Source organism: Haemorhous mexicanus, chromosome 11, assembly GCF_027477595.1.
Source record: "Haemorhous mexicanus isolate bHaeMex1 chromosome 11, bHaeMex1.pri, whole genome shotgun sequence".
Classification (NCBI taxonomy): Eukaryota; Metazoa; Chordata; class Aves; order Passeriformes; family Fringillidae; genus Haemorhous; species Haemorhous mexicanus.
In genome coordinates, this window is record NC_082351.1 from 15,163,235 (window position 1) to 15,173,651 (window position 10,417).

Genomic DNA, 10,417 nt, shown 5'->3' on the forward strand with positions numbered 1-10,417 from the left:
TGATGGGGTGGACTCGGATGGCATGGAAAGGGATGATGGCTGGGTACAGGGGGGTGGGGACAGGAAGGGGGCTGGGCTGTTTGGGGCGTGAAGGGGAAGGAGGTTTTTTGGTTGGAGGGTGGATGGGGAACTGGACCAGTTTGGGGTGGTGATGGGGAACTGGACCAGCTCATTGGGGCATGATTAGCAACTAGGACAGTTTGAGGGAAAGTGTGAGAACAAACTGGACCAGTTTAGTGTGAGATGAGGGGAAACTGGGCAAATTTGGGTACAGTGAGAGGGAACTGGACCAGCTTGAGTGGAGGGGGTGAATGTGAACCCGCTTGGATTGGCTGGGGGGGTGGGTAGGGAGGGATGTTTAGAGGGTCCTGCCCAGGCCAAGCGAGAACCGGTGCGGTGCGGTGCGGTGCGGTGCGGTGCGGTGCGGTGCGGTGCGGTGCGGTGCGGTGCGGTGCGGTGCGGTGCGGTGCGGTGCGGTGCGGTGCGGTGCGGTCAGCCGGCCCCGCTCCGTGCGGGGTCATCCACTGCAGCCCGTCCGCGCTGCCCCCGACCCGGGCCTTTGCCCGCGGCCCCTTTAAGGCGCTGGTGGGCGGGCCCAGGGCGCGGCGCGGATTGGCTGGAAGCGGGGAGGCCGGCGGCGGCGGCGCGCGGCCATTGGCGGGGGCGGCGGGCGCTGAGTCAGCGGGCGCGGCCCACGTGGTGCGGGCGGGGCGGGCAGACGATGGGGCCGCTGCCGTTGCTGCCGCGGTCGCCCCGGCGCAGGGGGCCCGGGCTGGGGGGGGCCCTCCTGGGGGCCGCCTTCCTCGGGGGTGTCCTGCTGGCCGTTCACGCCGACCCCGACCCCCACCGAGACGGGGCCGAGCCGTGCCGAGCCTGCCGCGGCCTCGCCGACAGCTTCATCAGGGTGCGCGCCGGGGGGGCAGAGGAATGATGGAGGCCGCGGCGAGGGGACACACGGGGGGTAACGGCAGCGAGGGGTGTGGGTTGACACAGCCGCTGCTTCGAGGGGGAGCTGGGGGCGAGGGGACAGTGGCGGGAGGGGCCCACGGGTGGCAGACGTGGGGGACACGGCCTGGAGGTGACAATGAGCAGGGACGAGGGGGTCCTGCGTGGGGTGATGTGGTTGGGGGGCCCAGAGGAATCACAGACCGGCCGGATAAGGGTGGTGACAGGGCCCGATAGAGGGGCGGCATTCCCATGGGCACAATGCCTGGGCTCTGGGGAGGGGAGAGGGTGGCAGGTCCCTGGAGGTGATGTGTCTCGTGGAACCCTACGGATGGAGAGGTTATTGGGGGGGGTTCCATGCCTGCACTGCCGCTCCCCCATGCACCTAGGGCCTGGAGCGAACAGAGCATGAGGGCTTTGGTGGGGGTAACACAGCCTGGGAGGAGGAGAAGCTGTCCAAGTACCAGCACAGGTAAGTGATCCCAGTGAGGGGCTGGGGCAGCCCAGCTGCTGCAGAAGTCATACCTCGCACTGGCTTGTGTCCCTGCAGCGAGACCCGTCTGCTGGAGGTGCTGGAGGGTGTCTGTGCCCCCTCGGACTTCTCCTGTCACCAACTGCTGGAGCGGAGTGAGGAGCACGTGGAGCAGTGGTGGTTCCATGAGTGAGTCTGGGGACAGGGACGGGGGGATGGCAAGGGGCACAGGCAGATGGCTGGGGGCTGAGTGCTGCATCTTCCCCTCCCCAGGCAGCAGCAGCACCCTGACTTTTTCCAGTGGCTGTGTGTGGACAGGCTGATGCTTTGCTGCCCGCCCGGCACCTACGGCCCGGACTGTCGGTGTGAGTAACTGTGGGGTGAGCGGGGTGCTGGTGGGGCTGGAGGGGCTCCCCTGGCTGCTGCCCTCTGTCCCAGCCGGCTGGTCTGTCCCCGTGCAGCCTGTGCCGGTGGGCCCCGGCAGCCCTGCAGCGGCAATGGGCGATGCGATGGTGATGGCACGCGCCGTGGCACCGGCCTCTGCGTCTGCAGCCCGGGCTACGGCGGCCCCTTCTGCGCCGAGTGTGGTGATGGCTACTATGAGGCCTCACGGAACAAGAGCCACCTTGTGTGTGCTGGTAGGTGGGGGCTCTGCCAGTGCTGTCCAGCCTGGGTACACGCAGCTCCCCCCTGCCAGTGTCCACATGTCCCTCCCTGCCTGCAGAGTGCTACCAGGCATGCGGGCGCTGCACGGGTCCCGAGGACTCCAGCTGCCTTCGCTGCAAGAGGGGCTGGGTGCTGCATGAGCACCGCTGCATCGGTGAGTGAAGGCCAGGGATGAGCTCAGGGCCATGAGGACTGCGTCCCTGGAGCTGAGGCTCAGGGGGGCCATTCCCACCTCTCCTGCAGATATAGATGAGTGTGGCACAGAGATGGCACATTGCCGAGCCAACCAGTACTGCGTCAACACAGAGGGCTCCTACGAGTGCCGAGGTCAGGGGGAAGGGGGGGTTTTCATGCAGGTGGCTCTTCCCTGCTTGGGGCCAACCTTGGCTGGGCTGGGAAGGAGCTCTGGCAGCAACCCTGGCTCCTTTCCCTGAGGCAGACTGCTCCACGGCTTGCATCGGCTGCATGGGCGCCGGGCCGGCTCGCTGCAAGAAATGCAACAAGGGCTACTGGCGGGATGGAGCCAAGTGCCTGGGTGAGTGCCTCCCATGGACTGGGGGGCTATACTGCCTCCTCTTCACTGCCCAAGCCCTGTCTGAACCCTTGCTCCCCCCCAGACGTGGATGAGTGTGCCAGTGCCGAGGAGCCAGTGTGCACAGGGGTGCAGGAGGTGTGTGAGAACACAGAGGGCAGCTACCGGTGTGTCTGTGCCCAAGGCCATGTCCGCCGAGACGGGCAGTGCGTGGAGGACAAGCCCCCTGGTATGGCCTAATGCAATGCAGGGGGACATTGGGCAGGGGGTGTGGGACATGGTGAGGGGCTCTTGCTGGTCAGCTGTGTCCTCCCACGAGTGTTGTCCATGCAGATGCCCCAGAGAAGGGCTTCTTTGATGACGTGACTGATGACGAGGTGGTGGTACTGCAGCAGATGTTCTTTGGTGTGATGATCTGTGCCCTCGCCACGCTGGCTGCCAAGGGTGACATGGTCTTCACCGCCATCTTCATTGGCGCCGTGGCCGCCATGGCCGGCTACTGGCTCTCTGACCGCAGTGACCGTGTCCTCGATGGCTTCATGAAGGGCAGATAGCTCTGGAGCTGCTGGGCACAAGCAGAGGGGCAGACTCAGCTTGGGGTGCAGGGCCTCCCCCAAGCAGGGCTGGCTGCCAAGGCTGCATCCTGTAGATGATGCTGTGCCCTGCATGCGTCCCCCAGCCCCCCCCTTAGCATAGGGTCTTGTTTTCCCTGTCCCTGCAGAATGAGCCAGGAGTACCTGATCCTGGGGGCTCCCACACAGCCCCCTCTGGATGGAGGGGTGATGCCAGGCAGTGCAGCATTGTGTGGGGGGCACAGCATGCTGCCCCAGCTCCTCGTGCTCTGGAGGAGGGAGAGGCCTGGCATTGTGACAGGTGAAGGGGTGGAGGGGCAGGTGAGGGAGGGAACCTGCTATCTGCCCCCAGGCTGGGGCTCCTGGCCCTGTAGGACTCCCCTCCCATGAGGCCATTCCCTGTGTGAGAGTGGGGGGCTGGGTCCCTCTATGTCCTGAGCTGTGCGGCTGGGAGAGCTGCCCCCCCATCCCTGGGCAGAGCCCATCTCCCCTCCCAGGCTGGGGGCCAGGGGCCCCTCACCACTGGCAAGGTGCTGTGCTGGTGAAGGGGCCCTGCTGAATGCATGAGTGTGGCCGTTCCATTTGTCCGTGGTTTGTCCATCGGGGTGTGCTCATCTGTCCGTGTGTCCATATCTCAGGAAATAAAGCTCTGCACACCCAGCTTGGCTGCTCACGGTAGGAATTGGTGGGGATTGGTGTGCTGCTGCCCGCCACTGCTTTCACATGCCAACAGGACCGCCTCCTCCCAGCATAAACTCTTTATTTCTCTCATTTGGCACAAATGGAACCGCCCCTGCCCGGCCCTACAGGGGCTCAGGATCAGACCCCCGCACCCTTTCAGTGTCCTCACCCTCACATCGTCCTTCTGCGCCCCCAGTCTCTGCCTGTCCCGGGCTCAGAGCTCAATGGTGTCGCTGGAGAGGCTGCGGGAGTCCACCGCCTTGCCAAGGGCTGGGATGGCACGGGGACCCTCGCGCTCCCAGCTGGGGGCTCCGGCGGGCACCAGAAGAGGGGCCCGGCTGGGCGCCTCGTCCAGGGGCAGGCTGTCTGGCGAGGACAGCCCATGGCGCCAGGGGTTCCAGCTGATCTTCAGTGAGCTGCTCTCCAGCGAACTGGCTGAGGCGGTGACAGTGACAGTGATGGTGCCGTGGGGCTGGCGGGGGCCGGGCAGCTCCGTGAGCGAGCTGCAGCGCACCATGCGTCCCAAGCTGGGGGTCTTGTCAGGGGCAGGGGAGCCGTGCAGTGAGGAGCCGGAGCCGCGGCGGGGCCGGCCGAAGAGGCCATCGTGCAGGAGGTGGCGGCGACAGAGCGCCTGGTCGATGCTGCGGCGCAGGTCGATGGGGGACGGTGGACGGAAGATCAGCTCCCCTAGGGAGGGGGAGGAGCCCTGCTCAAAGGCGGCGCAGGAGCGGGCGGCCAGTATGTTGGGGCACTTGGGGCTGAGCCCCGGCATCCCGGTGCCAGCTGCCCAGACCTCGTTGCTGTCCTTCAGGGCCCGCAGGGGCAGCTGCTCCGCCGGGTTGCGGATGAGGTTCTTGGAGATGTCGTTGGCGGGCGTTCGCTCCGCACCGCTGCCGCCGGTGCTGCCGCCGGCCCAGTCGTAGCAGTTGTTAGGGTATTCAGGTGCTTCAGCTTTGCGGCCGGCGCAAAAGTACCGCAGTGCCTTGGCCCAGCACGAGTGGCCGGCGGGGCTCCGGCGGCGGCACCGGCAGCACACCGGCTCGGCGGCGGCCGCCAGCAGCGCCAGGGCCGTGCCCAGCTCGCCGATCCGCAGCCAGAGCTGTGCCGCCCAGCTGGGCCAGGAGAAGCGCCCGTGGGGTCCCAGAACGGCTCGCAGCCACACAGCGCTGAAGAGCTGCAGCCCGCAGACCGGCAGCCCCGCCACCGCTGCCGTCAGAAGCGCCCGCGCCCCCGGCTGCGGCCCCGGCCCCTCGCAGGGCGCCCGCAGCACCCGCCAGCACCCCCAGAGCCCCCCCAGCAGCAGCAGAGCCCCCGCCACGCAGCCCAGCGCCTGCAGCCCCAGCGCGGCCGCGAGCCCCAGCCGAGGCGGCAGGAGGTCGGCGGCCACCATCACCGCACTCTGCAGGGCAGCGACAGCCCCCAGCGCTGGCAGCCCCCGCAGCCGGGATGGCAGCAGCTGAAGCTGGGCCAGGAGCTGCAGCCGCTGGAGCAGGAGGGCAAAGGCGGCGAGCAGCAGGGGGAAAGGGGCCGTGTTGAACAGCAGCAGCGCCGGAGCGGGCAGGCGGCCCCGTGCCCCATAGGGATCCAGCAGCAGAAAGGTGGCCCGCAGCAGGCAGGCGGCCAGCAGCAGCCCGTGGGCCCCCACAACGTGGAGAAGGTGTGGGGGCCGCAGGATGGCTGTCCCTGCCAACCCGGCCAGGCAGCCCAGCGCCAGCAGCAGGAAGACGGCAGCCACTCCATAGACGTGGGCCTCCCAGGAGAAGCCCAGCTGGCGCTGCAACTCGGCCCAGCGCAGCCCGGTCGCGTTGGCCCCCAGCGCCGGGGGGGCACGGACTGTGGACTGTGGCTGCGGCGATGATGAATCTCGGGGGACTGGCTGAGGCGTCATCCCTGCCCGTCGCCACGTGGCAGAGGGGGTCGCAGTGCTGGAGGCTGGGGTCTGCGTCCCCGACGTGTCTGCAGGTAGGAAGGAGGACGACAGTCGGGGGAAGTGGGGGGCTTGGTGCCATTCGGCCTGCACCTGCAATCCGCACTGGGCTGCATCAAATGTGGCACCCCAGCGCTGCAGCGGGGGATGCCCTGTGCTGGCTGGGGCTATGCCCACCGGTGCCTCCCGGGGTTTTCTCTCAGTGCAAGGGATGGCACAACCCCGGTCACGTCCCCCACCACCTTGGGGAAGCCCCCACCCACCGAGCATTTAGCGCTAATCCCTGCGGGCAGGAGTAGATTAGGGCCGTTGTCAGGTGGCAATCCTGATTGAAGGTGTCATTGTGTCCCGGCTGGGCAGCTCAAGATAGCTGCCATCCCCCCCGCCAGCCCCGACGCGCCAGGGATGGGCTCCCACAGCGTCTGCAGAACGGATGACCTGTATCACCTGGGTGCCTTGTCCCGAGCGTCCCCGTGGTGGGATGTGCCGTTGGCTGTGGGGTAGTTTTGGTGACATTCGGGACGCTCACAGGGCCCACAGCACCCCGAACCTGCTGCGGGGAGCCGATGTCCTCCTCGGGAAGCAGCCCTGCGAGAGAGAGCAGAGCAGGGAGCTGACACCTGCGGGGCTTGGTCCCCGCCAAGGGGTCCCCCTGCACTGCGCTGGCTCCTACCTCTGCTTGGAGTACCGGGGATGGCTGTGCTGGAGGTGGGGGGTGGCGCAGGGCCGGTGCTGAGGACAGACCCTGGGAGGGGCTGGGGTCCCCGCTGCCCCACAGTCCCAGGGTCCGTCCGGGGGCCTGCATCGCCGGGGCTGGTGGTGGCGTGGCTGAGTGGGGCCCTCCGGGTGCTGCGCTGGTGGGAAGGGAGCACTCGAGTCCAGGGCTCAGCCAGGCCCCAGGATGCAGCAGTGTGGTGCAGCCGTGGGGCAGAGCTGAGCAGAGCCGGGGAGGGGCTGGGGGGCCCTCCCGTGTCCCCCCAGCTGCCCACCAGCTGCACGGAGCTAGGGCTGGCATGGGGAACCCAGGCTGGCCCCATGCCCGTGGGATCAGAGACAGGGGCTGTGCCCGGCAGGACCGACTGGCTGCTGCCTGGAGTGATTTGGGCATCCTGAGAGAGGCCCGGGACCGCTGTGTGTCCCTCTGCCGCTGTGTGTCCCTCTGTCTGGGCATCTGCTGTCCTCATCCCCGCCGCCAGCGTGGGGTCCAGGGCAGTGGTGGATATGGTTGGCTGAGGGCTGGGGGTGCTGACTGTCTTGGAGACGCTGTGCCTGGACAGGGAGAGGCCCTGCCCTGCCCAGGGTGGCCCTGGAGAGTCTGCCCCTCTGTCCATGGGCACCTCAGGGCCTGGCGTACCCAGTGCAGAGCCGTGGGGCAGGGAGCTGTCCTGGATTTCAGCTTCGTGCCCTCGCCAGGCAACAAGCGGCTCCTCTGTCACAGCCGGGACTGTGCTGCCATCCCTCCAGACCTTGGTATCAGCACCTGTCATAGTGGTTTCCATCTCCAGGGGTGCCCTGGTGCCCTCCCCTGCCTGCATCGGCAAGGACCAGTGCACGGGGTGCTTGACCCCCCAGCGCTCACTCCTTGGGGCCCCGGCACCGCTCGGGTCCCCCGATGCCTCCCAGGGGGGGGATGGGCCTGGCCACTGCTGTGCCCAGGCAGGTCTGTGCAAGGGGTCCCCACCTAAGGACAGCCCTGCTGGCAGCACCCCCTGGGCTTTGGCAGGGACTCCGGTGGCCAGGAGCATCCCCCAGGTGACGAGCTGTGCTGCAGCCATGGTGAGTACCGAGTCGACCCTGTGGGAATGGGGATCTCGTGAGCCAGGATCCGTGGCAGATGCCCAGGTAACTCGTGCAGCTGGCCGTGATGCTGCTGTGCCCTTGGCCACCCACTGCCCAGGGAGAGAGACAGTGGCCTGCCTGTCCCTTCCCGGGTAGCCCTGGGCTCTGTTCCCAGCTATCCCCATCTCCAGTGGCCCCATTCCCAGTCTTCCCTTTCCCAGTGTCCCTTTGTGTTCCCCATCCCGGTGTCTCCCGGTGTGGGTGGTCCTTGGTGCTTAGTGGCCCCGATCCCCAGCATCCACAGCGTCCCTTTCCTAGTGCCCCATTCTTAATGTCCCCTCCCCGGTGCTCAGTCCTGGCGTCCCTCTGGGTGTCCCTTCCCCGGTTCTCCATCCCCAGTGTGCTCGCCCGATGTCCCCGCCGCCGGCGGCCCCGCTCCGCCTAGCACCGTTCACCTTGGCGCGTCCCGTCCGCATCCCGGCGGGGATGCTCGGCCCGGTGCCCCGCGCTGCCGCCGCACACACGGCTCAGACCCGCCGGGCCGGGAACAGGGCCGGGACCGCCAGAGTGCTGCGGCGGTGGCCCGGCGGCGCGGTGCGGATTACCGGCGGGGCTGCGCAGCGGAGTCGGGCCGCGGCCGGTGTGGGACCACAGCCGGTGCGGGACCACAGCGGGGTCGGTGCGGCCGCCGCATCCCGCCGACCCCACCCGCAGCGCGCCGGGCCGGCTCCACCGCTCGGTGCCCGGTGCGCGGTGTGCGGGCCGCGGTGCCGCCAGCTCCCTCCCGCCGCCCGCCGCAGCACTGGCGGCCCCAGAACTGGTGCCCCGGAGCCGCAGCCCCCCGCGCTGACCTGCCGGTGCCGGTACCGGTGCCGGTGCGGGCGGGCCGGGCTCTGCGGCGGAGCGGGCGGCAGCGGCAGCCAGTCACGCGCCTCCCCGAGTCGCGGGCACCCGCACGGGAGCCCGCCCGCACCGAGAGGGGGGGCGCGGGGCACGTCTGGGGCCGCCGCCGGGACGGGATCCGCAGGGCCGTGCACGGGGGCAAGCGGGTCCATGGGGCTCAGCTCAGTCCGGGGCAGGTTCGGGTGGACTCCTGGAGACAGGTTCTCCGTGGCGCAGATCCTCCGGGACGTGGATTCCGAAGGGGCATCAGGGCAGGTTGCCGGGGGTCAGGACGCGGCGGGGCGGCAGAGGGGGGATGCTGCCCAGCTGCCCGGCCGAGGCTGGTCCCGCGGCCGCCAGGGGTAGGCGGAGGGAGGGGGCAGTCGGACCCACTAGCAGGGTCCTGAGGAAGGTCTGGGAGGGCCTTGCCCCACACCTGCACCAAACCTGCCCCACACTTGTCTCTCAAACGCTCAGCACGGATATGCAGCACCCTGGCAGCAACTGGGATATGGGACCCTGCCAAGGATCAGGTAATTAGTTAATCTGCTTAATTGTCCGGCTGGAAAACTGTTCACCCTGCCCGGGCTTGAGCTGGCAATGGTACGGCCACAGCGTCAAAAAGTCACATCAGCTCAGGACTCCATCCTGCAGGGTGACACCTGCACTCCAGCTCCCTGCCTGCACCCCTGCTCCTCCCTGCCTGCACCTCAGCAGTGCTTGAGCCGCCGAAACCTTGGCAAAGTCCTGCCATCACCATTGCTCTTCTCTCGCCAGGCCAGCAGGTTCATGCGGCACCTTAAGTTCCCAACAACACCGCCTGTGTGCTGGCAGTAGCACACAGTGCCCCACTCCTGCTCCCTGCCGCCTCGCCATTCCCGGGTCACTATGTTCACCACTAGCACATGAGGTATTTCTGGTCCCCTATCACCTCCTCTGTGGGGTCAGGAGGCTGTGGCAGCCAGGGCAGGCAGCTGGTCTGGGGCTTAGTGCTGGGGAGGCCACACAGGGGTAGAGTGCAGGTGATCGTACCCTGCATCATGCACTGCCAGCACTGGGCACCACTGCAGCTGGATGGTCTCATCCTGAGCAAGGTGGAGCTGCAGTGCTGAGTGTGCAGTGGGACTGAGGGGAAGGGAGCTGGCTGTGCCCTATATGCCACTGTCATTGGAGCACCTTTAGCGCAAGGCAGGGGCACAGCAGCCACCTTCATATCCTTGGTACTGTCAGAGGCTTCCTCCTCTGCCAAGTGACTCACTGGCAGATGAAAAGCTGAGCCCCCTTCTCTGTGCTGCTGCAGCAGCCACATGCCTGCTGCCTGCACAGCTGGGGAGGCTGGGTGGAGGATGCAACCATCCAGTTCTCTCAACCCCTGTGCCCATGGTCACCTGGATGTCACAGGCTTTTGATTACTGTTCTCCCCCTTCTCCTGGGTTCTCCCCCAAGAAAGGTTCAAAACTCCAGTTTCAGAGTTTCAGAGAAAATGGCCCCAATTAAATGCCCTCAGACAGACTGGAACCCAGCTTTGCTTTTTTTCTGACCATTGTTTGTGTTTTATGGTTCTCCCTTGTGCCTTCCACAGTTCTTCTTGGCCGTGCTGCAGGAGGAACCCACCTTCCCTGGTTGAAGGGTGGGACATGACCCTTACAAACACTGGTACTGGCAGCTCCACGGACACAAAGGCCAGGAGAAACCACACATAGCTGGGGCATGGCTGATCCAGCAAGGAGCCAGTGAAAGTGAGTTGGGAGTACAGGCTGGGAGGCACGACCAGCTCCACCAGAGTGCAAGCAGAGTATCTTGGAAATCTGCTGCCATTCAGGATGCACACTTCCATTTTTGTCCAGCAAGGCTGGGAGAGGAGCTGCTATCCTCACAGCCGTATTGGCACAAATGCTCTTGTTGGCAGCTAAAACCCTGGAGGAGACCCTGAGTGGCAATAGACAGAGGGACTGTGGGGG

At 66.9% G+C, this 10,417-nt stretch overlaps 2 protein-coding genes across 3 annotated transcripts; one reads left to right on the forward strand and one right to left on the reverse strand.

Annotated features, from left to right (window-relative positions):
- The first annotated feature begins 710 nt into the window (after positions 1-710).
- CRELD1 (cysteine rich with EGF like domains 1) lies at positions 711-3,847 on the forward strand. Of its 2 annotated transcripts, none has more exons than XM_059856625.1 (10): positions 711-904; positions 1,335-1,417; positions 1,496-1,606; positions 1,691-1,782; positions 1,879-2,055; positions 2,142-2,237; positions 2,327-2,410; positions 2,523-2,618; positions 2,701-2,844; positions 2,949-3,847. In XM_059856625.1, exons 1-10 carry the CDS (start codon positions 722-724, stop codon positions 3,167-3,169), a joined length of 1,287 nt encoding a protein of 428 aa, XP_059712608.1. In that variant the 5' UTR covers positions 711-721; the 3' UTR covers positions 3,170-3,847. The 2 variants fall into 2 exon arrangements, with proteins under 2 accessions (XP_059712608.1, XP_059712609.1); XM_059856626.1 differs by having other exon boundaries at positions 3,337-3,847.
- Positions 3,848-3,930: 83 nt separating this feature from the next.
- PRRT3 (proline rich transmembrane protein 3) lies at positions 3,931-8,531 on the reverse strand. Its single transcript, XM_059856624.1, has 5 exons — positions 8,426-8,531; positions 7,477-7,589; positions 6,469-7,275; positions 6,243-6,383; positions 3,931-5,824 (listed from the first exon to the last, which is right to left on the reverse strand). Exons 2-5 carry the CDS (start codon positions 7,568-7,570, stop codon positions 4,083-4,085), a joined length of 2,784 nt encoding a protein of 927 aa, XP_059712607.1. The 5' UTR covers positions 7,571-7,589; positions 8,426-8,531; the 3' UTR covers positions 3,931-4,082.
- Between the last annotated feature and the right edge of the window lie 1,886 nt (positions 8,532-10,417).

Excerpts from the sequence above, each read along its gene's own strand:
- CRELD1 (XM_059856625.1), top strand. The coding sequence starts at position 722 with ATGGGGCCGCTGCCGTTGCTGCCGCGGTCGCCCCGGCGCAGGGGGCCC. Across the intron at positions 2,056-2,141 it reads GAGCCACCTTGTGTGTGCTG|AGTGCTACCAGGCATGCGGG; the intron begins GTAGGTGGGGGC and ends CCCTGCCTGCAG. Across the intron at positions 2,619-2,700 it reads GGATGGAGCCAAGTGCCTGG|ACGTGGATGAGTGTGCCAGT; the intron begins GTGAGTGCCTCC and ends GCTCCCCCCCAG.
- PRRT3 (XM_059856624.1), bottom strand. The coding sequence starts at position 7,570 with ATGGCTGCAGCACAGCTCGTCACCTGGGGGATGCTCCTGGCCACCGGA. Across the intron at positions 7,276-7,476 it reads GCCAGCAGGGCTGTCCTTAG|GTGCTGATACCAAGGTCTGG; the intron begins GTGGGGACCCCT and ends CCACTATGACAG. Across the intron at positions 5,825-6,242 it reads GCTCGGGACAAGGCACCCAG|ACACGTCGGGGACGCAGACC; the intron begins GTGATACAGGTC and ends TCCTACCTGCAG.